The sequence below is a fragment of the Ahaetulla prasina genome, chromosome 1 (assembly GCF_028640845.1).
Source record: "Ahaetulla prasina isolate Xishuangbanna chromosome 1, ASM2864084v1, whole genome shotgun sequence".
NCBI lineage: Eukaryota > Metazoa > Chordata > Lepidosauria > Squamata > Colubridae > Ahaetulla > Ahaetulla prasina.
The window spans coordinates 103,953,251-103,976,181 of record NC_080539.1 but is presented as its reverse complement, the minus strand read 5'-3'; the positions used below and the strand labels follow the sequence as shown (position 1 = coordinate 103,976,181).

The 22,931-nt window shown below is 36.5% G+C and overlaps 1 protein-coding gene across 5 annotated transcripts in view; it reads right to left on the bottom strand.

Annotated features, from left to right (window-relative positions):
- MAP7 (microtubule associated protein 7) overlaps positions 1-22,931 on the bottom strand; it is a 107,218-nt gene that overhangs the window by 15,613 nt on the left and 68,674 nt on the right. For 3 of the 5 annotated variants that reach the window (XM_058171032.1, XM_058171016.1, XM_058171049.1), the window contains exons 2-11: positions 21,431-21,532; positions 19,504-19,569; positions 15,805-15,968; positions 14,639-14,756; positions 12,782-12,868; positions 10,620-10,730; positions 6,313-6,426; positions 5,100-5,224; positions 3,054-3,157; positions 1,396-1,649 (exon numbers count right to left, since the gene is read on the bottom strand). In XM_058171032.1, the coding sequence (XP_058027015.1) occupies positions 1,396-1,649; positions 3,054-3,157; positions 5,100-5,224; positions 6,313-6,426; positions 10,620-10,730; positions 12,782-12,868; positions 14,639-14,756; positions 15,805-15,968; positions 19,504-19,569; positions 21,431-21,532 (1,245 nt within the window). The remainder of the gene's footprint in view (positions 1-1,395; positions 1,650-3,053; positions 3,158-5,099; positions 5,225-6,312; positions 6,427-10,619; positions 10,731-12,781; positions 12,869-14,638; positions 14,757-15,804; positions 15,969-19,503; positions 19,570-21,430; positions 21,533-22,931) is intronic. The other 2 variants (XM_058171023.1, XM_058171041.1) reach the window with 2 other exon arrangements.

Here is a 22,931-nt window from a genome sequence, read left to right as displayed (position 1 = left end):
GCTTCCTAGTTCCTACCAGATGACATTTAAGAGAGAGAACCAGAGTGAACCCACTCATATAGTGGGACAAATAGACATCCACAGGAGAGGCAGTCCCTTCAATAACCTGACCTTGTGCCATTCAGGATTGTAAAATGATAAACATCACCTTGAATTGCACCCAGAAAGAAGCCAATGCAGCATCACTATAATATGGGAAGCCACCAGGTGCTCAGAATTATTCACATTGCTGCATTCTGGACCAGTTGCAACTTCTGGGTGGACTTCAAGGGAAGATCAATGTACAGCACACTGCTGTAAAAGGAAGTGACGAAAGCATGAATGATTTTGAACAAGGATAAGAACAGGTACAACTGGTGTACGCAAGATGAATCTGTACAAAGACACCCTAGCCATGGCTTCTTTAAAAGGAACAATGAGTCTAGGAAAAGTCCTGAATTCCATAGAAAGACAACACAATGCCAAGCCCTGAGGGCCGGTGCAGGGGCAAAAGACAAAGCCACTCTATCTTGCTAGGGTTCTGTCAGCGTTGGTTCCTGCCCAGGCACTGGGTCAGCTCCTAGCTGGCCAATAGTAGGAATATATACCTGAGTATCAGCAGCACAGATATTGCATTCTGTGCTGTTGAATGACCTCACCCAGTGGTTTCATGTACTTATTACAGAAGAGCAGCAAGAGACCTGCACCCTAAGGTATCCCACACTTCAGGGGCCTAAGGTCTGATCTTTTTATCCACACTAACACTTAATTGTTGAAACTCAATTAATGTAATTACTTCCTATGATTTAATAACCCCATGTACATTTAAAATTACAATTTCTCCATAATTTGGGGAGAGTTTTGGAAGACTACACCCAATACTTTAGTAAGACCACAGATAACTTCGGTGATAGACAGGTTGTACACTCCTGTGGGCCATGACTTAGCGAGGAGGATGTAGCTCTATTAAGTCAGAATTGCCATTAACAAGAGAGAGACACTCATGAATTATTGCCCAAGGAGATCTTAACATCTGAAATAATCACTAGTTAGAACATGTAGTGTATGAGAATATTATGACAAGTATTTCAATTTAGTCATTTAAACTATCCACTTTGATTTAAAAACCAAACCAAACAAAATAAAAAGCCTATAGTTACTTTTTAAACAAATAGTCCAAGTGATTTCACACAGACATCTAAGTCCATTCTAGTCTGTGATCCTGGTAGTTTCTCTGCTTTCCTGTTTAACTAGTAACCAACCCTGCTTAGCTTCCCAACCTAAACCATTGGAAATAAATCTGTTACAATTATCCAGATTGATTCAAAACAGTATCTGAAAGCTACATAATGAAAAGGGAGCAAAGCACTTAATTGGGTAAGGAACATTTTGGAAGGCTGATAACCTGATCCTTACTTTGAGTAAACTCTGGTTTACAAGACTCTTCACTTGTAGCTACTCTGGGATTTGAAGCTGTTTTTTTAGGGTCTGACTTTTGTTCCATTATCTTCTCAGATTCCTTCGTAGTCCCCTTTTTCCCATGTTTTGTTGGACGAATGTTGCCAGGGGAAGGAGGGCGAGCTTGAATGGAAGGTGTTTTGGAAGATCCAGATAGCAAAATGATCTTTCTGGGTGTTCCTGGCAGGGCAGGCATTGATCTGGAGGCATGCCTATTTGAATCACAGAGAGACAGTAATCAGATTTAGACTTTGAATAACTTTATTGTCATTTTAAATGTACACTAATCAGCATACATTAAAATGAAATTTCACTGCATACAGCTCGCAAAAGGTCACCACCTCCAATATATACTACATAAACATGTCAAAAATATAAACAAACAAACAAATAATTAAAATTATGCATATACCTACATACCCACATATATTATATGACACAGAGAAACAACAGAGTCTAGTTCGGATGCATATATGTACATTTATATTATTTATATTATATTGTTGAGTTATAGTTACTCCATTTTATTGTTTTTAAACATTTTCCCATCTCTATCCATTCTTTCCTACCCGTCTGAAGTAACTTTGAGAGGAGTGGAAAAAAATAATCTACCTGAGAAACATCATTTTGTCTTATATAAAGAGGACCACAGAAAGAGGATGTTATGCCTCAGTGAGGCACAGCTTAGTACACTTTGCCAAAGATTTATTAAAATTTTTCTGCTTCTTTTTCTCAAAAAGAACAAGGTTCTCTTCAGCTGGAAATCAACAATGTGGTACCATTTTCATAATCCCCAAATGACTTTGGCAGGGCATTTTTTTGAGAAGCAGAAACCTTGCCTCACCTCAGAGTAATCCCCTTTTGAAGGTGAGGTACTTTCAAAACAATTTGTGACATTACAATGGCTACTGGAAGAGAAAAGATAGGAGTTTCCTAGTTTTATCATTGCCTGCTTTTTTGCCCATAAGACTTCTGTTCAACATCTTTATCTTGAAAAGGCTGTAGAGGGGGGAAAGAGATTACTCCTGTGTCTGCACAAAAACTATGAGTGAAACTGCTAATCTACACACTTTGAGATAATTTGAGGGTCTTAGATGAGAATGGCTATTTAAGCAATGAATGGGTCTTTAAGATACCTATTGCTTTACTACTGAGAGTTATTTATGGCTGTTTGCAGTGTCTAGAAAGGGGAATCACAGAACACACTTCTTAGAGAAAAGAGCTTCTACTATATTTCTGTTTGCAGACAGGATTTCTAGAAATATTTGATGACACAATTTGGACCAAGGTAGTTTTCCCCAATTTGGGGTAAATGTACCTGCCTACAGACATCATTAATCCCAAGGGGATATTATCAGATTGGGGGACTCAGTTTTAAGGTCCCACTGACTCTTTGTCAATCTGGAAAAAAATCAGAATAGGGGTTTTTCTTTAATATATGTATCTTCTTTCTATTTGTATAGCCAACTGTTTTTTCATGTTTGTTTATATATGTGTGTGTGTGTGTGTGTGTGTAAGTATACTAATATGTATATGTATACTAATTCTTACAGCAATTAGAACTAAGATGCAAATAGAATTAAGATGAAATAAAAGGCTAATATTAAGTTACTTACCAAGCAGCTGGTTTATTTCTGAAGGCAGATGGTGAACGAGTTCTTCTTTTAGCAGATGAAGGATTAGTTGATGAGAGTCCTCTTTCCTTTCCTTTTCTGCTACTCTAATATTGAACAAACAGAACAAATGAGGCATTTCGCATAGCCACAGAAAGAAAGCTGCCTTATTAAGTGCACCTAGAAATAAAGATTTTCTATTGCAAATTACTACTGTACAAGTGTTAATTATCCTTCAGTTTCAAAAGAGGATAAAAGATTGGTCTCGTGATATGTAATTCTTGTTTTTGCTTTAATTTGCATTTTGTGAGGATAGCATTCTGTATCTTCTGATTATCTGGATTGAAACATTATTTTAAGCCATTCCATTTTTGTTTGTTTACAATTTGATTTGTAAGTCCCACCATTATGGTTTATGAATCATTATTTATGGCCTAGCACTATCCACGAATGCAGAGATTTTAGCTAATTGAATAAGCGATGTCCTGGCACCATCTGGTAATGCTTTGCTTAACCCTGAGTTATCCTCACAGACACTAAGTGAAAAGCTACAGTTCATAAACCATAATGGATGAATTCAAGCAATTCAATACATCCATTCCAAACACATTGCTTTTGAGTTCAGTGAAATGTGTTTCTGATTTGCCCTATATTTAACCTGCCTTGTAAACATTTTTACAGTTTTCAAGAAAGGCAATGATCCTTTTTGATTGCAGTTTTTATCAACCCCACCAGGTAGGCTGTACCAAGAAATGAAACAGATGGATAAAACTACTTTTATTGACATTAGCTATAATAATCAGTCACTTGTGAGCACTATATGAAACATATTTCACCCCACATCACCTTACTAAAGAATCTTGCAAATCTCTATCAAGACAATTTTCCTTACTCTACAGATTATATAACACATTTAAAAAAGTCAAAGTTAAAACCAGAGGAACTGCCTTGTCCTACTCAACCTAGCTCCAGCAGCATCCAGAGGGGTTATCCAACAAAAAGTTGTCATATTGTCACTCTATGTCCCAGTCACATTTTTGCAACTGTCATCTTAGATTTTTTGACCACCATTTCATGGACACAACGTAATAACAGAGTTGGAAGGGACCTTGGAGGTCTTCTAGTCCAATCCCCTGCCCAGGCAAGAAACCCTACACCATTTCAGACAAATGGCTATCCAACATTTTCTTAAAAATTTCCAGTGTTGGAGCATTCACAACTTCTGCAGGCAAGTTGTTCCACTGATTAATTGTTCTAACTGTCAGGAAATTTCTCCTTAGGTCTAAGTTGCTTCTCTCCTTGATTAGTTTCCACCCATTGCTTTTTATCTGCATTCAGGGGCTTTGGAGAATAGCTTGACTCCCTCTTCTTTGTGGCAGCCCCTGAGATATTGGAACACTGCTATCGTGTTTCCCCTAGTCCTTCTTTTCATTAAACTAGACATCCAGTTCCTGCAACCGTTCTTCATATGTTTTAGTCTGCAGTCCCCTAATCATCTTTGTTGCTCTTCTCTGCACTCTTTCTAGAGTCTCAGTATCTTTTTTATATCGTGGCGATCAAAACTGAATGCAGTAACATCACTTAGTAGCTCGCTTGATTTCAAGCATGAGCCTTTAACAGATGAAGGGATTTGTCTGAGCACTTCTGTGCACAAAGCATATACCTTGCAATGCTCTATGACCTTCCCTTAAAGGTCTATCAGTTATATAAACTTTGTATCTGGAAATGTCTTCCTAATCTTTTCGTTCATTTTTAAACACACTGTTAATTCAAAATGTAATGCTAATGAACTAACCCATGTTCCCATTCTCGTGAACAGTAGGCAGTTTACTAGCTGAAAAATTCTGTTTGATCATAACAATTTTGCTAATAAACCCGAATCATTATGGTAGTCTTAATACACAAATCTTAATATGCAAATAGTATGATTCTATATCCGCATTTCTTCCCTCTGTATTAACTACTTTCCTATGATAAGGAAAAGTACCAAGGTAGCAGTATTCAGGATTTCATCAAAGGTGCAAGCTTATTCCCAATTTGGGAACTTACCCCAGCTGAATGTGTGGTCCTTCGCCGTCTAACCTCAGGGGCTGTGCCAAACAGTTTTGCTCGGTCTGCTGGACTGTGGCAACTTAGGGTCTTGAAGGAGAGAGGGCTGATTGGGCTGCAAGATGCTGAACGAGGACAAATGGGGATAACTAGGGTATTTATTTTTTCCCAAGTATATATTTAACCAAACACATAGAAGGAAACCCAAGAGACAGGAGCAGGAACCGGAAGCAGAAATAGGAAAAGAAGAAATGAAGGAAGGGAAGTATTAATATACAAATAGAGAAAAAGCAGAATGCATAGAGCTATCCTAGCATTATCTACAAATTAGAGGCCTGAAATTACATTTCTTCCTATTTAGGCAGAAATATGGTCTACCAAAATACACAATTGTACAAAGATTTACCTAAGAATAAATCCTACAAGGATATTTATTCCCAGAATTGCAGGAGAAAAATACTTATGCCTGCACTTATGCCATTCAAAACCTAACAGCTCTCTGCTACAATAAATTCAATTCTTATACTATTAGGTCTAATCTAATTCTTCTTTTATAAGAAAAATTAAGCTGAAAGCAACTGGAACATCCTACATTAACTCTGTTGCTTAAACTATGAAAGTACCCGTTTCCTAAAGGACCATTAAAACAATATTAATTTTATTCATTCAATTTATACGTATAAAAATGTAACTTGTCAAAACTGAGCTAAATTCATATAAACAATATTTTTCACATATATGAAAAATTGAGGCATATTTGAATTGGAATCTGAAGTAATAGGCAACATATTGGAAACTATATGAAGTAATTTTGATTTACAGAAAGTTCTGTTTTACTGATACAGTAATTTTAGATGTTAATATCTAATTATATCTAAAACCATTTTCATAAAATGGTCAATTTAATATATAAGTAGGACAGGTTTGGTTGCAAGATTTCTCTAAAACATGATGGGGAGCTTGTTACTGAAGGCAGAGACACTCTTTGCTGTTGAAATTAGAGAATTTTCTGCTGAACTATTAGAGATTTACAGAGAAAAGCAAGAAGAGCTCAAAAAATGGAAAGTGAAAAAGGAATGCAGATTATTGACAACATAGCAGATTCAGACAACACCCAAACCAGCCCTGAATTTTCCAAAGCAATATTTTAAAAGGCTACATATTTTTAAAATGATATAACTGAGAAGGGAATTGATTGATGTTTTAATTTTACCTGCATCTCCAGATAAAGTTGCTGCACTTTTACTCCTGGCTAAGAATGAATGAGTTGGGGTCAGAAGCCTGCTAACCATGTTGCTTTCCCATGGACTTAGCTGCATACGTCGAGCTGAATTTTATCATATAAGTGAGATGTTAGATCAAATGTCTTTCACAGAAAATCACGTTAGAGTGCTTAATTAAACCCTGACCTCATTACACATAAGCGTTTATTAAAAACATTGGAAAGACAACTGATCATTAATTAATTAAATCATCTTGCCTTTCTATTTCAGCAATTATTTCCAAAAATAATTCCAAGCAATTTGACATCACATGTTACAGAAACCTAACTAATTGGGCCTAATAAAAATAGGAATATTGAAAGAACAACAGTACAATGTTAACTATTATTCACAGAAAAAGAAAGGGCTCCCAAATACATTTCCTATAATTAACCATAACCATAAAGAAATTATTTACTGTGAGGCAGAGTAGATGCAGACTTTTCCTTTATTTCTTGCCATAAGTGGGAGAACATAGCTTGCCATGGATTTGCTGTTTGTTAAAGAATTTCATGATGCTCATAAAAATACCCACTATTTTTGATATGGCATAATCCCTATGGTCAGCTTAAGTCTACATCCAACATGTTCATTTACAAGCACCAAAAGCTGAATGTGTTCAATCTTACCATGAAAACAATTCTAAGTTATTACGTATCAAAAGAAATCTTATCTATTTATATTCAACATGAAAACATTTCATTAATTAGGTGTACAACTTACATATACCATGTTTCCCTGAAAATAAGACCCTGTCTTATATCTTTTTGAACCTCAAAATAAGTGCTTAGCCATATTTTTGGGGATGTCTTATTTTGGGGAGTGTGGAGCAAGACAGGGCTCCTCTTGCCGTCTTTCCTAACCCTAACCAGAGGAAATGGTGTGGACTGGCTGCGCATGCATTTAAATATTTTCGGGGTGGCTTCTTTTTGGGGAGGGCTATTTTAGCACATGCGCTCAAAAGCCAGATTGGGCTTATTATCAGGGGATGTCTTATTTTTGGGGAAACAGGGTATTTCACCAAGAGGAGTAGTTCCTCCCAAAAGAAAAGGCAAAGTTCAATCCTGGACACATTATTTTGCAATGCTTTACATTAATATGAACATCCTTTATGTGTGCATTTGTGTGTATGTGTGCATAAAAGGATAAGAAATCATTATCCCATGTAATGATACAATGCATTTATAAAAAATGTTCTGTAATAGAAACATATTCAGGCAAAATACAAAATGCATTAAGAATGACTCCATTAAGCACATCATTGGTCATTAAATGTATATTTTTACCAATGTAGATAAGGAAGCACGAAGATTAGCAAAATCCTAAGGAATACTTTTGGAATTATTATTTCTCCTCTCTGACTGGTATAATTAATGGACATCTATGATGATATTTACTGCCACTTTAGCTACACACATTAAATCCAGTAAACAGTTCTCTAGCAATGAGAAGAAAATAACAAGGACCAAATGTGTGATGGAGCATGAAAACACTCTCTCTTCTTCCTTCTGGGAGCATTCTAAAATTTAAGATAATAAATACACATCTGATAGCCAATTTGATGCTTTGGTTAAGGGATCAGGCTAGAAACTGAGAGACCATGAGTTTTAACCCGATCTTAGACAAAAAGCCACCTGCATCACCTAAGGCCAGTCTTTCTCTCATAGTCCTAGGAAACAGGCAATAGCAAACCACTTATGAAATCTGACCCCCACCCCCAAAAACCCACCCCATCCACTCTATAGACATTTGTTCATGCAGTGGCCAGGAGTCAACACTGACTAAAGGTCTACGGAGATTCTCGGTCATCCAGGTCATAGTTGTCCCAAAGGTGCTTTTTCAAGAGGCAACTGGACTTTCTGGTTTTTCTTAATTTCATTCCATGTCTTAATAAGGAAAAGGGAAGATTTTGCTGGTCAGAAGTCACTTCACTATGGAGTGGTGGTTCCATTCAATCAGAAACTTCAGGTCTGCCATACAACCTCAGCCATTTGGTTTGTGTGTATGTGTGTGCCCTTGAGTCAATGTGCCCAAAGGTGCTTTTTCAAGAGCTCTGAAGAAGCTTCTTGGATGAGAAGCAAAACATCTTCAAAGAAAAACCAGAAAGTCCAGTTGCCTCTTGGAAAAGTACCTTTGGGCATACGGACTCAAAGGCACACACATACAGACAAATGGCTGAAGTTGTATGACAGATTAGATGTTTCTGATGGAGTAGAACCAGCTCTCCATAGTGAAGTGACTTCTGACAAAGCAAAATCTTCCCTTTTCCTTATTAAGACATGGAATGAAATTAAGAAGGACATGTTAAGATGAAAGAAACTACAACTGTCATTGTTGGGGAGAATCTCTGTGGTAAAACTGTATTTTTTAGCCAGCTGTTTTCTTGGGATAAAAGTGTAGGTGTTGCTGAGAAATAAAAGAATTTTAGAAGAGAATGATATAAGATTTGTTTTTTCTATGGTACAATAAAGTTACATTTAATGTAGATTTTAAAAATGACTATGTCAGAAGTCCCATATTAAGAATATGGAATATATATATAAACTATTGTCCAAAAATGTCTTTATGAGCTCAGCACAAGAAACATTTGATAGGCAAGAAACAGGGTTAACAAGTAAAGAGACAGGGTTAACAGGACATGGGATGAAGAGATTATTTGTTGCATTTTAAGAGAAGGTGATAAAAGTTACTACAATTATTTTTACTTGGTGTAATAAAAACATGTAATATGTATTGAAGAAATAAGAAAATATATATAATCTGATTTTTCAAAGTTGCTGTTCTTTAAAATAGAGTTCCCCAACCTTTCTGGCTTTGTAGACTGGCAGGGGGGCGGGGCGGGGGGGAGGGATAGCTTCACGTGAGCAATGGGCAAGCGCACACTTCCATGGCCCAGTTCTGAATGGCTCAAGGCCCAGTAGTGGGCCGCGATCTGGGGGCAGGTAAGCCCTGCTTTAAAACATAACAGCAATAGCAATAGCATTTTGGTGCTTTACAGCTCTCTCTGAACAGTTTACAATGTCACAATATTGCCCCCAACAATCTGGGTCCTCATTTTACTAATCTCGGAAGGCTAAATCAACCTTGAGCAGGTCAGGATCGATGTTTAGGCTGTGGGGAGGGTTTACCTGCAATACTGAATTCTAACTATTGCACTATCAGGACACATAAGTAACATAAATTTGCATTTCATAATCATAAAAACAAAAATGTGCCTTTTGCTTCATCCCTGCAAGTATGGTCCCTAATTACAGTACAAAACGGTGGTCCTCCTTTGTTTTAATATGAAAATGGAAACACTACGTTTGGTTTTTGAGAAAGAGAAGAAATTACTTCTCTGATATATAGTATTTTATTGTCAGTGAGACAATAATTTCAAAGCTAATGGAATTGTCAGTTTGACAACTATAAATCATAGAGTTGTACTTATTTCCATACGTGGAGAAAAACATATAATTCACTAACATAAACAATCATACAGCAATCAAGATATTCCATGCACATAATCTAGTAATCTAATTGACAATATGCCTCATTCAATTCAGTGAAATTTTCTATCAGATATATATGTACATTTATCAAATGGATGAGACCTTCCAAACATGTTACACATTACAATGGAAAATCTAAATAATCTTTGGTTTAAAAAATATATTTGCATCCAACCAAAGTATAACAATTCTTCAGACATTTTGATTACCACTGAGCAGCTTTTAAAAAATTCCTCTCTATAGCCGATTAAAAGTAAGAACAATGAAAAAAATAACTTGCTTTCTGACTGAAATATAGTTCAGAATAATCTCTCTAGGAAGACATGTAAGCATGTCAAGATATGAAGCCAATAGGAAGATTGAATACCCAGTTTCTTAGCCAAGAAATTATCAAACTGACTAACCAAAGTGAGGTTCAAGAGCACTTTTTTATGGTAAAAATGGGGGGAAAAAATCAAATGAATATGGTCTAGTCCAATGATGATGCACAAAAATTAAAATATATTCCATGCACAATGAAGAAATGAGCAGATGCTCTATAACTTTTCTTTTAAAATCATTTACTAAAAAACCTGACAGAAGCACTGCTTTATGCATTTGTGTTGTTTTTTTTCCCCTGTCCAAAAGTTGGCTTTTTTCCAAAGCCACATTTTGTTTACTCTAATAATATAAGGGAAATTACTTAAGAGCTGCTCAAATTTTTCAAAACAATTATCATACGGAACATTTTTTGGTCGTCTGTTTTTCACTTTTCTTCCAAACTGTACCTCTGTCTGGAGAATTTAGTAATGTTGCAGATGAGGAGGAGAGCCGCTTGTTAATGACTGGATCAACATGTTTCGAAAGGTTCATTGTTGAAACAGATCGCCTGTCTGGATCTAAAACAAATGGAAATAATGCTAATTGACAGCCCGCATGCAGTAATGTGACTTTGTAGTCCTCCAGAGCATAATTAGGAAGTTGTTTTCTTATGCTTTGTGAGGACATATCAAGGGATTTTCTTTTTAGGTGACTCAAAGATTGGGCACAAAATGGAATCCTATAGTTATTCCACGATAAGTCCAATTGAGGGTTTACTGTTTAGAAGATAAATATAGGATTGCACGCTTAATTTCAAATCGCAGCCAAACTCCTACTAAAACAGCAATGTTCTCTTTCATGAAACAAATGCAAATGAAGAATAAGAAATAAAGCAATGAGATTTAAAAGGGTTATTTCATTCATTGTATTCAAGATAATGCAGTAAACCTGAGGGAAATGAGAAATGAAATGAGTAATAAAACCAAATATTTTAAAACCAAGAACATTTAACTATTTGGTAAGAGACTCCCATGAACTAGAATCCCTCAGTATTACATGTCTTGTATGTTCATATGGGAAAGATATGGCAACAAGGTGGAAGAAAACCATGGAATTTCAAAGCCAGGAATTTTCCAAATTAAAGAAGTTCCTGTGAGATTATTTCCAGGCACTTCTTGTGAAAGTGCTATAGGCAGAATTCTGTGCAGCTCATGCATGCGATCTTACAGCCAGGCCTACTTCCATTTTCAAAAATCTCAACCATTTTACAGATTTTTAATAGCACAGTTATAGGTTATTTGGGTTGATGTTAATCCCCTTAAAAGCCATGGTGTGGAAAGGATTTTGATGATTTTAAATAAAATTATTTTCCTCAGAGTATAGCAACGTTTAATACAACTGACATCTTAGAAGGCAACCCCGCAGCCTTCTCTACCCTCATGCCTTCCAGATAGGATGAGGCAGCTTTGAGCTATTCTGCCTGGAAATATTTGGGGTCACAGATCAAATACAGCTGAGAACAAACACAATGCTACAGTAGTTGGGAATTCTGAGAATTATTGCCCCAAGTCATCTGGTGGATGTCAGATAGAGAAAAAGCTGCATCACTGAATGGGTATCTGGATATATGTTATATAATCCAATTCACCATTTTTTTAAAAACTTCATTTCTTGTAGCTTTGTGGGGGAACGCTCAACTGTTCCTTATCTTCTGCATGATGTCCTTCAGCTAAGGATTTCCACTATAGTGCACATTGCACACAATGTAATTTCCCCGTGTTATTTCCTCTCCAACGTGATGACTTTGGCTTTTTTTTTTTTTTTTGGCTTTTTTTTGAGGGCAGTCGAGTTTTCAGCATGGATACACAGCGATGTGACCCAGCAGTCATTTGACATCCTTTCATTCCTTTTTCAAAACAACATAAAGCCACTTTCCTCCAAAGCAAACTTTTATTTTCCAAAAAAAATAATGAACGGGGCATGGAGAAGAATGACACAAAGGGGATTCAGAGCAAAGAAAGGAAACCATGAAAAAAGCTAGGAAAGATGCTGATGCAAATATTTTCCAGAAGTCTTATGTGCTACCTGATCTGGAAATAGTGGGAAAGGTTCCTGAATGATAACCAGTGAGAACCATTTTGAAGAACAGGGGCAATCCTGTGATAGGATTGTTTTTGCTTTTCTTAAATTGCTGGTGTTTGTTTAAAAAATGCACCACTGAAAAATACAAAACCATGCTATAATAATTAATAGTTTTCAAGAATAATAAACACATATTTTAAAGAACTCTACAATAAAATAAGTAGTAGAAAAACAAAAATAATGTTTCTTGTATCCCAAAGAATTTTGAAAACATTGTTTCTCAAGGTTAAAAAATATTCCAAATAGGCAGCATCGCTTCAGAATTATACAATGCATTTTTGAGAAGTTGTGCCACATTCTTTAAGTCGCCCAGTAATAAATTCAGTAAACTTGAGGAAAAAGCGAGGGCTATCTATCAGCTCTAGTCTATGCAGTGTTAGACATGCACACAGTCTACAAAAAGATGGATTAGGTATTGGCATACTGGTCCTATTTTGAGGAGATAACTACTTGTGATGAATTCAACAAATCATAGTGATTTATGTACCGAGTTTTCTAGCACCACCCAGAGGTTTGAAGTGGTACTCCAAGCCTGCTAAATCGAGAAGGGTGAAGGATGATTCAACAAAATAACCTAGGACAGAATGCAAGACAATGATTTTTAAAAGTAAAGAAAAACTTAAAAGGCAGCAGTCAAGTTACACAAAAAGAAGCAAAAATAACAGGTAGAACGTTGTTATGAAAAAGACAACAATTTGATCTAACTCATTTTAGTTGTTATATATATATAAAGTTGTTCTAGTTCGTATTTGAATACGATAAAACATTAGAAAATGTAAAGTGTTCAGTTAGACTAGGTAATATAAAAAAAACAACAATAGAAAGCCACTTCCATACTTTTGCCAAAAGAGCTCTGAATTGAGATGTCCATGAAATTGCTAACAATTGAATTTGTCTTAAAGGAGATGTTACCATTTTACTTATAATTTAAGAGCAAAGATCAATGTCCCATAAGAAATGCAATAATGTCTGCTAATGCATTTTCAACGAAAGAAAATAAAGTATTAATAGAAACACAATTTCTGCGTAGCTCAGGTCCATCTATAGTAAGATCCTCCTTCTCTATCAACTGAGGAAGACCTCCTATGTATCCCCAAGACCCAACTGGGTGAAAACAGAGGAATTCCTCTAGGTGTTTTTTTTTATGACATTTAGGAAACAGATGAATATTACTATCCTTTTTTGCAGGACCTATGGAATGGAGTTCCCTCAAAATTCAACTATAATGGAAGAGGACACTTACATATGGTTATGTTTTTAATATAGTAAGCTACCTATAGTTTAATGAAGTCAGATACCAACATGTTCCTTTCCCTTATTTATTAAAATAGCCTAAAACTCACACAGAGACCTGAGAAAAGAAACTGGCTGCTTGAAATGAACAGCAGAGGGGTGCAGTGTACGCACGAGGTTTTAACAATCCCTCCTGAATGATTTTGAAAACTGCAGTATGCATTTATACTTGCACCAGACTGTACATATAGATATTATGTTATATATTATTTATAATACCATACTATATTATATTTTTTTAAAAAATATGTTTAGGAAAATACAGAAGCAATAAGCCATAATTTTACTATTTATTCAATATCTGATAATCTCTCAGAGACAGCCAGTTTGGTGTAAAGATTAAGGTGCTGGTCTAGAAACCAAGAGAGAGACTATGAGTTCTTGTCCTACATTAGGCCCAAAGCCAGCTGGATGATTTTGGGTCAATCACTTTCTCTCTGCCCTAGGAAGGAAGCAATGGCTAACCACTTCTGAAAAACCTTGCCTAAAAAAACTGCAAGGACTTATCCAGCCAGTCTCCAAGAATTAGACAGGACTGAATGGAAGTGGCGGGGGTGGGAAATCTCTTCAAAGCCAAGTTCATTAGAGGAAAGAGAAATCTGCCTAAGAGCTTTAAATATTAATTAATAAGCAATGCTGACTACTGGATTTTGCTCCCTATACAAAGGCTTTCACAGCTACAACAAAATATATCATCGGTTTCATTGCTTTATCAAATATCATATTACTTATCTAAATATCTAATTTTAAAAAGCTTGGCTTAAATAAACAGAGTTCTAGCACATAGAAACAGACAAAGCAAACAATACAAATACAAATACAAATGAAGTTGGAAAGGAGAGTTCAGATGTCCAAATATTAAAACAGTTTCTCATACCGGAAAGTTAAGCATAAAAGGAAGAGGTACCACACATCTGGAGACAAATGCAATTAAAGTCTAAAAATGCAATTCAGTATGAAAGGAGGTGTCTTCAGTTAAACAACCTGTGTATCTATTAGTATACACACACAAAAAAAGAGACAGAGTGAGATACCTGGCCTCCAATTTTACCTGCATTATTAACGCTGCTACTACGATGAAGCGTAGTTCCCCAGGACCACCTGTTTTGCTTTTCTTTTGGTTTCTGGCTCCTCTCAATTGTGCGGCGTACAACAGCTTCATGTCGTTCCTAATGAGTTAGCAAACGATTATACAGGCTTGAAGTGACATTGCCTTCATTGTAATCAATCTTAAACTGATAAATGCAACCAATTGTATAAAATGTGTTGATTTTAAGGCAATCCAGTGAGAGGGGGCATCAATGAATTCCTATATTTCCACTGTCTTTACTGCCACGGTCCTTGCTCTTTTTCTATCCAGCTGCAATGAGAAACATTCAAGAAGGAGATCTGTAATGTCTGCCAAGTGTTGGAAATGTAACCAGACATTAGGCACCTACTATCACATGTGGTGGACATGTGTGAAAGAAAAGAAATATTGGACAAAAATACACACATGGTTAGGAAAAATGTTAAAGCCACATATAGACTATAAGCCAGAAATATTTTTGTTAAGTATAATACCAGAAAAGTATGAAAAGGTGAAATTGAATTTAATATTACATGTTTTGACAGCAGCAAGGATTGTATTCGCACAGTATTGGAAAAATGAGGAAATTCCGAGGGAAGAAGATATAATTAAAAAAATATTAGGCTTTGCAGAAATGGACAGACTGACATTAATGATAAAATTTAAATAAGATAGTTTATTTTCAAACATGGGACTTATTTTATAAATGGTTGGATAATAGAGGTAGAAATTAGGAGAGGGAAAGTATTACTGTATAAGCAAATTGACCCAGACAATACACTATTCACAAAACACTTAGGTATATTAAATGAAAATATAAATAAATAATATATATATATTATATATTATATATATAGATAGATAGATAGATAGATAGATAGATAGATAGATAGATAGATGGATGGATGGATGGATGGATGGATGGATGGATGGATGGATGGATGGATGGATGGATAGATAGATAATCTGTTTTTTAAAAAAAGGAGACCTGTAAGTGGCAGAATTCTGGTTCCCCAAAAAAGAGTGAATGGGCTAACTTATATCAGAATGTGATGGCTAATTTTCACTGGAACCCACTATCTGCCTTGTTTTCACTGCTCCATATAGAAATTTATTGATCCAAAGATCCTGTAAGGAACTTCTCCTACCTTGTCCTCCTCTATTCGCTGCTTCCGTTTTTCTTCTACTGCAACTCGCCTTCTTTCTTCCTTTAGCCTCTGTTCTTCTAATTTCTTTTTACGTTCCTCCAGATGTTTTTCGTAATATTGCCTTGCTTTCTCTTCTTTTTCTAGCCAAGCAGCTTCTCTCGCTGCTAAAAGAATATCAAAGGAAATTTCACACATTTGGGGGGATATTCTTCTATGACCTGAATATTTAACTATATCAATAGCCCATATTTAAAGAGGTTCATAGCATTCTGGTATTACCGCATTATCAATTACCATTTCAGCAAGAATCCTCACAATGTTTTTTGAAAGGAATACCTTATTAGCAAGCAAAAAGTAGGTAGGAGTTTTTCACGTTTGGGTCAGTTTTGACTCCTGTCAATTGCCTAGACAAGTCCATGCAGCCTTTATCCCAACCTTATTGGAAGTGGTTTGTCCCTTTTTTTTTTAATGACTGAGAGAAAATGTCTGACTCATAGTGAACTGGTTGACCTCCATGCCTAAGGCAGGACTAAAACTCATGTCTCCCCATTACCAGACCAGCATCTTAGCCACAAAACCAGACTGGCTGTCTAGGACATATGAATCTGTCACAAATTATTCAGACCCTGAATCTTGCATTCTGGTGCTTATACAAACAGTGACTGAAATTTGTATCTACGTCTACATCTCTGTCTATTTCCTTTGTTTAGGGTCAATTCTCCACCACCAAGCTACAAGTAAAGATTCCCCTGAGTTGACTTTGATTTCTGGTAATTAAATGGACATATTCATGGCATTCATACAGATGTTATTTGTCAGTGCTGTCTTCTGGGATATTTTTCTACTTTCCAGTTTATCTTCTGGCTTTGAAATTCCACTTGAACACCACTGGTATTGACAAAAATCACCATCAGTCAAAGGCAGCTTTCCTCAGAACAGCTTACATCCTGCAACAATACCTAATACCATCAAACCAGGGGTGAAATGCTCCCGGTTCGGACCGGATCACCCGATCCGGTAGTGATGGTGGCGGGTGGTTCGGAGAACCGGTAGCAAAAATCCGTGTCCCCCTCCTGCCCCAGCTGAGCCGCGCAATCATCTCAGGTTTTTTTTTTTTACTTTTAAAAGCACTTTTTCTTCGGCCAAAAAAAATGCTTTTAAAAGTAAAAAAAAGTGTCTGATGATCGCGTGGCTCAGCTGGGATCATCAGAACCCTTTAAAAGCATTTTTCTACAACCTAAAAAAGCTTTTAAAAGGCTCCTCTGGTGATCCCAGCTGAGTTGCCTGATCGCCAGAATCTTTTAAAAGCATTTTTTACAACCTCTTTGGCTTTTAAAAGGTTCTGGCGATCAGACAACTGAGCTGGGATCATCAGCACCCTTGTTTTCTACAATCTCTTCGGCTGAAGAGGTTGTAAAAAAATGCTTTTAAAAGGTTCTGACAATCAGGCAACTCAGCTGGGATCATCAGAACCCTTTAAAAGCTTTTTTTCCTCTGGCAATCCCAGCTGAGTTGTCTGATTATCACAGGTTTTTAAAAGCATTTTTTTACAACCTCTTTGGCTGAAGAGGTTGTAGAAAAAAATGCTTTTAAAAGTTAAAAAAAAAAGTTGGCCATGCCCACCCAGTCACATTACTCCCCCACCAAGCCATGCCCACAGAACCGGTAGTAATAAATTTTACATTTCACCCCTGCATCAAACATCAACATCTGCCTATCCCACATCCTTGGGAAAGACTTGATAGGTGGATAAAAATGCCAAATTCAGTCTGAACATCTGGATGACTGTGCGACAAATCAGAAATCCAATTTCAGTTGCAATTGTAGGTCATAGTTCAACCATATGTTAAAGACATAGCAATGCATCTTTAAAAACCATAATACAGTTGCCATCATAATTAGTCCTTGTAAAAATATACTTTATTACTGTATTTTATTGAATGTATTTTTAGCATTGAGCATAATCTGGAGATGTATTAGAGGGGCTTTTAAATGTTTCAAATAAACAATCATCAAATAAACGAACAGATGCATAATACTATGACTAAAATCCATTAAATAATTATAGAATTATATAATCCATTAAATAAGAGCCAGTTTGGTATAATGATTAAGGCGTTGGCCTACAAACCAGGATATTGAGTTCTATTCCGACTTTAGGCATGAAAAACCAGATTGGTGATTTTGGGTCACTCACTGTCTCACAAGCCAACTCACTTCACAGTGTTATTGTTATGGGGAAAATAAAGAGAAGGAAGAGGTATTGGTATATTTGCCACCTTGAGTTGCAAATGAAAAACAAGAACAGGATAAGCATCTAAAAAATAAATACTAAAAGTTGAAAAACAACCCCAAACACAATTTAATAAACTGAAATACATTTTAAAAAAAATACAACTCAGATTTTTAAAAGTTCATTTAATGTTTTATCACAAAAGAAATTATAAGACAGCCCTTCACTGTTAAGTGAGTAATAAAGCACATAATGAAAAGAAATAAAGTAAAAAAATTGTCATCTAGAATAATCCTGAGAAGGTATTCTATAATTGGAGAATTCACAGTGAAAAAAGTCCCAAAAATTTATTTAGTTTTTTTATTAAGCTAATATTCTGCTTCTTGTCTATTGTCTAAATATCTTTCCTAGATGTCTATGTTCCTCTGTCCTCTAACTAGGTTTGGACCTCAATTCTTTCACATGAATATTCTAAAGAGCTCTTAAAAACCAATCAAGATATATCATTGTTAATCCCAAAGCATGTGTCAACTTAGATCAAACTCAAATATGTGCATAATGACTTGAGGTGGGTGAGTATGCTTTCTACCCCATGCATACAATCCTTAATATAACCACAATTTCTGCACAATATATGTTATGAAAATAATTGCAGAATTCTATACTTTGAAGTAGGCCATCTATGCCTTTATAATCAACCAATTCATTCAGTGCAGAAAATTACTGCCTATTTATCTTGCAGCAAACCTAAAATCTTGCTGCTAAATGCATGGGTGCCAAATCTGTGTTTATAATTTCAAAAAAAGTATACATGCAAAAGTATGCATATAACACATTTAATTATACTCATGTCAGCCCCACTAGGTAGACCAGACCATGAAATCAACTCTACAGGATGGTTAAAATTACTTTTATTGAGATTGGTTACTATAACAGAACCGTGCAAATCTGATCTCCTTCTTCTTACAGTTCAGTGAATTGGGGGGGTCTCTGTCTGAGGTACTTCCAAATATTATCTGGATATTCTGGACTTAAAAAATGCTTTGACACCTGAGAATCTCTGTCAAGGTCATCTTTCTTATTTTCTACAACTATCATAATTCATGGTATCAAATGCAAGAATTCAATCTATTTCTCTCTCTCATATTTATAAGGCTGCTTAGCTCACTTTGAGGATCATATAAATTTAAAAACAAACCCAAGACAACAAAAGAAATAAAAAATAGAAACAACCAGGAAGCTAACGTGCTCCAACACATTAATACAATGTCACTCAGAGGACATATATTCCACCCAACCCAAAACAAGGAATAAGCCAGGCCTTCAAGATCCATTTAAAGGGCAGCAGTATTGACATTACTTGAACCTTGGGGAGGGAAGCGAAACAATCCAGAGGACAGTAATATTGTGCTATGACAATCCATCAACAAGGAAACCTATTTGGTTTATTAGTAAGTATGACTTACCTAAAAGCTTTTCCTGTTCTACTCTTCGTTCTCTGGCCAGTCGTTGTCTTTCATCAACTTTTAGTGCTGGTATACAATTAGTGAAAACAATGTAAGATTTAGGCTCCAAATCTATTCATCTTATATGAGTGGCAGCTGTTCCTGAATTCTACAGAACTTACTTCTAAGAATCAATCCAAAGAAATCTATTCTTAAGATATCATGTTAAAAAATGCAGGATTCTAAAACCAATTCAGAATTTATTTCGTAACAAAATAAAAAGGACAGTATTTATTTAACAACTTGTGAAGTCTCTCTTTTTTTTTACCATATTCAAGAGCATCTTATTAAAACCTTCCCCAACTATATATCTTCCAGGTATTAGTTGGAAACTTGGAATTACATTTTTTGATACATCTGGGAAGCAGAGGATTCATTTAAACCATCATTATTTAGGATATCCATCATCATTTTAATCAGTTCCATAAATCAGCTAGAAAACTTCCATTAAAAATAAATACCCTGGAACATGTACATTTCTATTGAAGATGTCTAGATTTCTCCCTGAAATCTTCAATGCTTCCAAATATTAATAATCAAAAGTTATTGGGTTGCTATCCCATATTTTTCCCCTTCTTTTTTTTTTCTTGGAAAGAAAAATATGGTGGAAAAAATAATGAGAAATAATAATGGGAATAGTTTACATGTTCGACAAGGTCATTTAAAGTTCTCAAAATAAGTGAATGAGGCAAAGCAATTTTTTTAAAATTTGAATTTATATAAAAGCTTCATCTGGAACTACTCCATAGTGTTCTCTGTCCAGCAATATTGAGATTCTTTCAGTGGTATGAATCCCAGTCTGCAATTGCAGAGTGCTCACACTGGGGAACCTCTGAGTGAGAGCTTGTTAAGTAGCTTGGATTAAAGCTAATTCACAACAACATGCTGTAGAATCCTATCCATCCTGCAGGTAATCCTCTACTTACGGCAGCAACTGGGACCAGAATTTTCACAATTTTTTTTGCCACGGCTGTTAAAGCAAATCATTGTAGTTATTTAAGTGAATCACACAATCATGAAGCAAATCCGGCTTACCCCGTTGACTTCACATTTCAGAAGCCAGATGAGAAGATTGCAAATGGTGATCGTGTGATCCCAGGCCTTTGCAACCATCATAAAGCTATGCTGGTTGCCAAGTGCCCAAATTTTGATCATGTTAATCTTGCAGATGTAATAGCAATAGCAATAGCACTTAGCGTTATATACCACTTCACAGTGCTTTACAGTTCTCTCTGTAAAGACCATATTGCCCCCAACATGGATGGAAGGCTGAGTCTGTAAAGACCATATTGCCCCCAACATGGATGGAAGGCTGAGTCAACCTTGAACCAGTCAGGATCGAAATGCCAGCAGCTGGCAGTCAGCAGAAGTAGTCTGCAGTACTGCATTCTAACCACTGCACCACCATGGGTCTTAATGATGGCTGTAAGTGCTGTTGTAACTTTGAATGGTCACAAAATCAATGGTAAGTTGAGGACTACCTATAACACTTTAAGAATTACTTCTTATACTAAAATAAAACAATCTGTATTCACTTTTTTCCCCATAGGATACATGAATTATTTTCTCCAAAACATTAGGTTCTGAATACATTATTTTTCAGAATTCACAGGCAGTGGTATATTTTTTCTTCTACTGCCATAGCTGCTAGCACATACAATTTTTTGCAGAGACACACAAATGAGAGAGTAATCAGTGAGGCAGACACTTATCTTATCTTTTTTTCTGTTTAGAATCATCAATTCAATAACAACCATGAAGATAGTTGCAGGGCAAATAAAATGCTGCAGAATTTTAAACAGTAGTACCTATTGACACTATTTACTGTATTAACCTGTCACATTTCAGTACAAGGAAAACACGGGGAAGAGTTAAATTACTATCATACCTGTCTTGGCTCCTGCAGAATTAGCACCCTGTCCAAAAAGGGCAGAAGAGGGCCGGCTGGATGAGACAGCTTTTTTATCTGGTACTTTAGAGTTTTCAGATACTAAAATGAAGAGAGAAAAGAAAAATAAATTAATTAACCACATCATTACAGTCTCTCTTTTTTTCCTCTCCCCAAGATAATAAATGCCAACCATTAATTTATAGGTAGTTTTCGACTTAGAACTACAATTGGGACCAGAATTTCTCTCGTGAGTTGGTACGGTCATAAAGTGAGTCACCATGTGATTGGACCCAGGTTTACTATTATTTTTGCTGCAGTTGTTGAGCGAATCACTTATGTGCTCATGAAGCAAATCATGTATTTTGTTAAGCGAATCCAGTTTCCTCAATTGACATTTTTTTGTCAGAAAGTTGGGACAAGTTGCCCATTGGAATCGTCTGACTGCAACCAGGCATAAATGTGAGCCAGCTGCCACATCCAAACTACAATCATATGATTGTGGGGTGGCAATGACATCACCCCCAACAGTCATCGCTGACTATTGGGGGTAAATTATTGGCCCCCAGGGGGAGGGTGCACAACTTGGGCATTCTCCTGGACGATCGGCTGTCCTTAGAGGAACATCTAACGGTCATCGCCAGGGGAACATTTCATCAGGTTCGCCTGATTCGCCAGTTGCGCCCCTTCCTAGATCGGGACTCCTTACGCACGGTCACTCAAGCCCTCGTCACTTTCCATCTGGACTATTGCAATGCTCTCTACATGGGGCTCCCCTTGAAGAGCACCAGAAGGCTCCAGCTAGTCCAGAATGCGGCTGCGCGGGTGATAGAAGGAGCACCTCGTTGCTCCCATATCACACCTATCCTGCGCGGCCTGCACTGGCTGCCGGGAGCCTTCCAGGTGCAATTCAAGATGCTGGTCACCACCTTTAAAGCACTCCATGGCTTAGGACCCGGGCTATTTACGAGACCGCCTTCTGCCACCGATAGCTTCCCAGCGACCTGTGCGCTCCCACAGGGTGGGCCTCCTCAGGGTGCCGTCGACCAAACAATGTCGGTTGGCGGCCCCCAGGGGGAGAGCCTTCTCTGTGGCGGCACTGGACCTTTGGAATGAGCTGCCTTCGGGGCTGCGCCAACTCCCCGACCTCCGGACCTTCAAACGTGAACTTAAGACCTTATTATTCCATCATGCGGGACTGGCCTAAGTGAAATTTTAAACTGAAATTTTAAATGGGTTTTATGTCGGTCTATGACCGTTTTAGTTGATTTGGCCTACTAAATATTTCATTTTAATTCTGTTTTAAATTTGTTGTTTGTATTCTGTGTTTTAATATGGCTGAGTCCTTCGGGAGAAGGGCGGTATAGAAATTAAATTATAAACAAACAAACAAACAAACAAACGAACAAATACTGTTGTGACAAATAAATAAATAAATAAAATAAAATAAATCACTTTTTCCAAAGCCAGGGTAACTTTGAACCATTGATAAACAAATGGT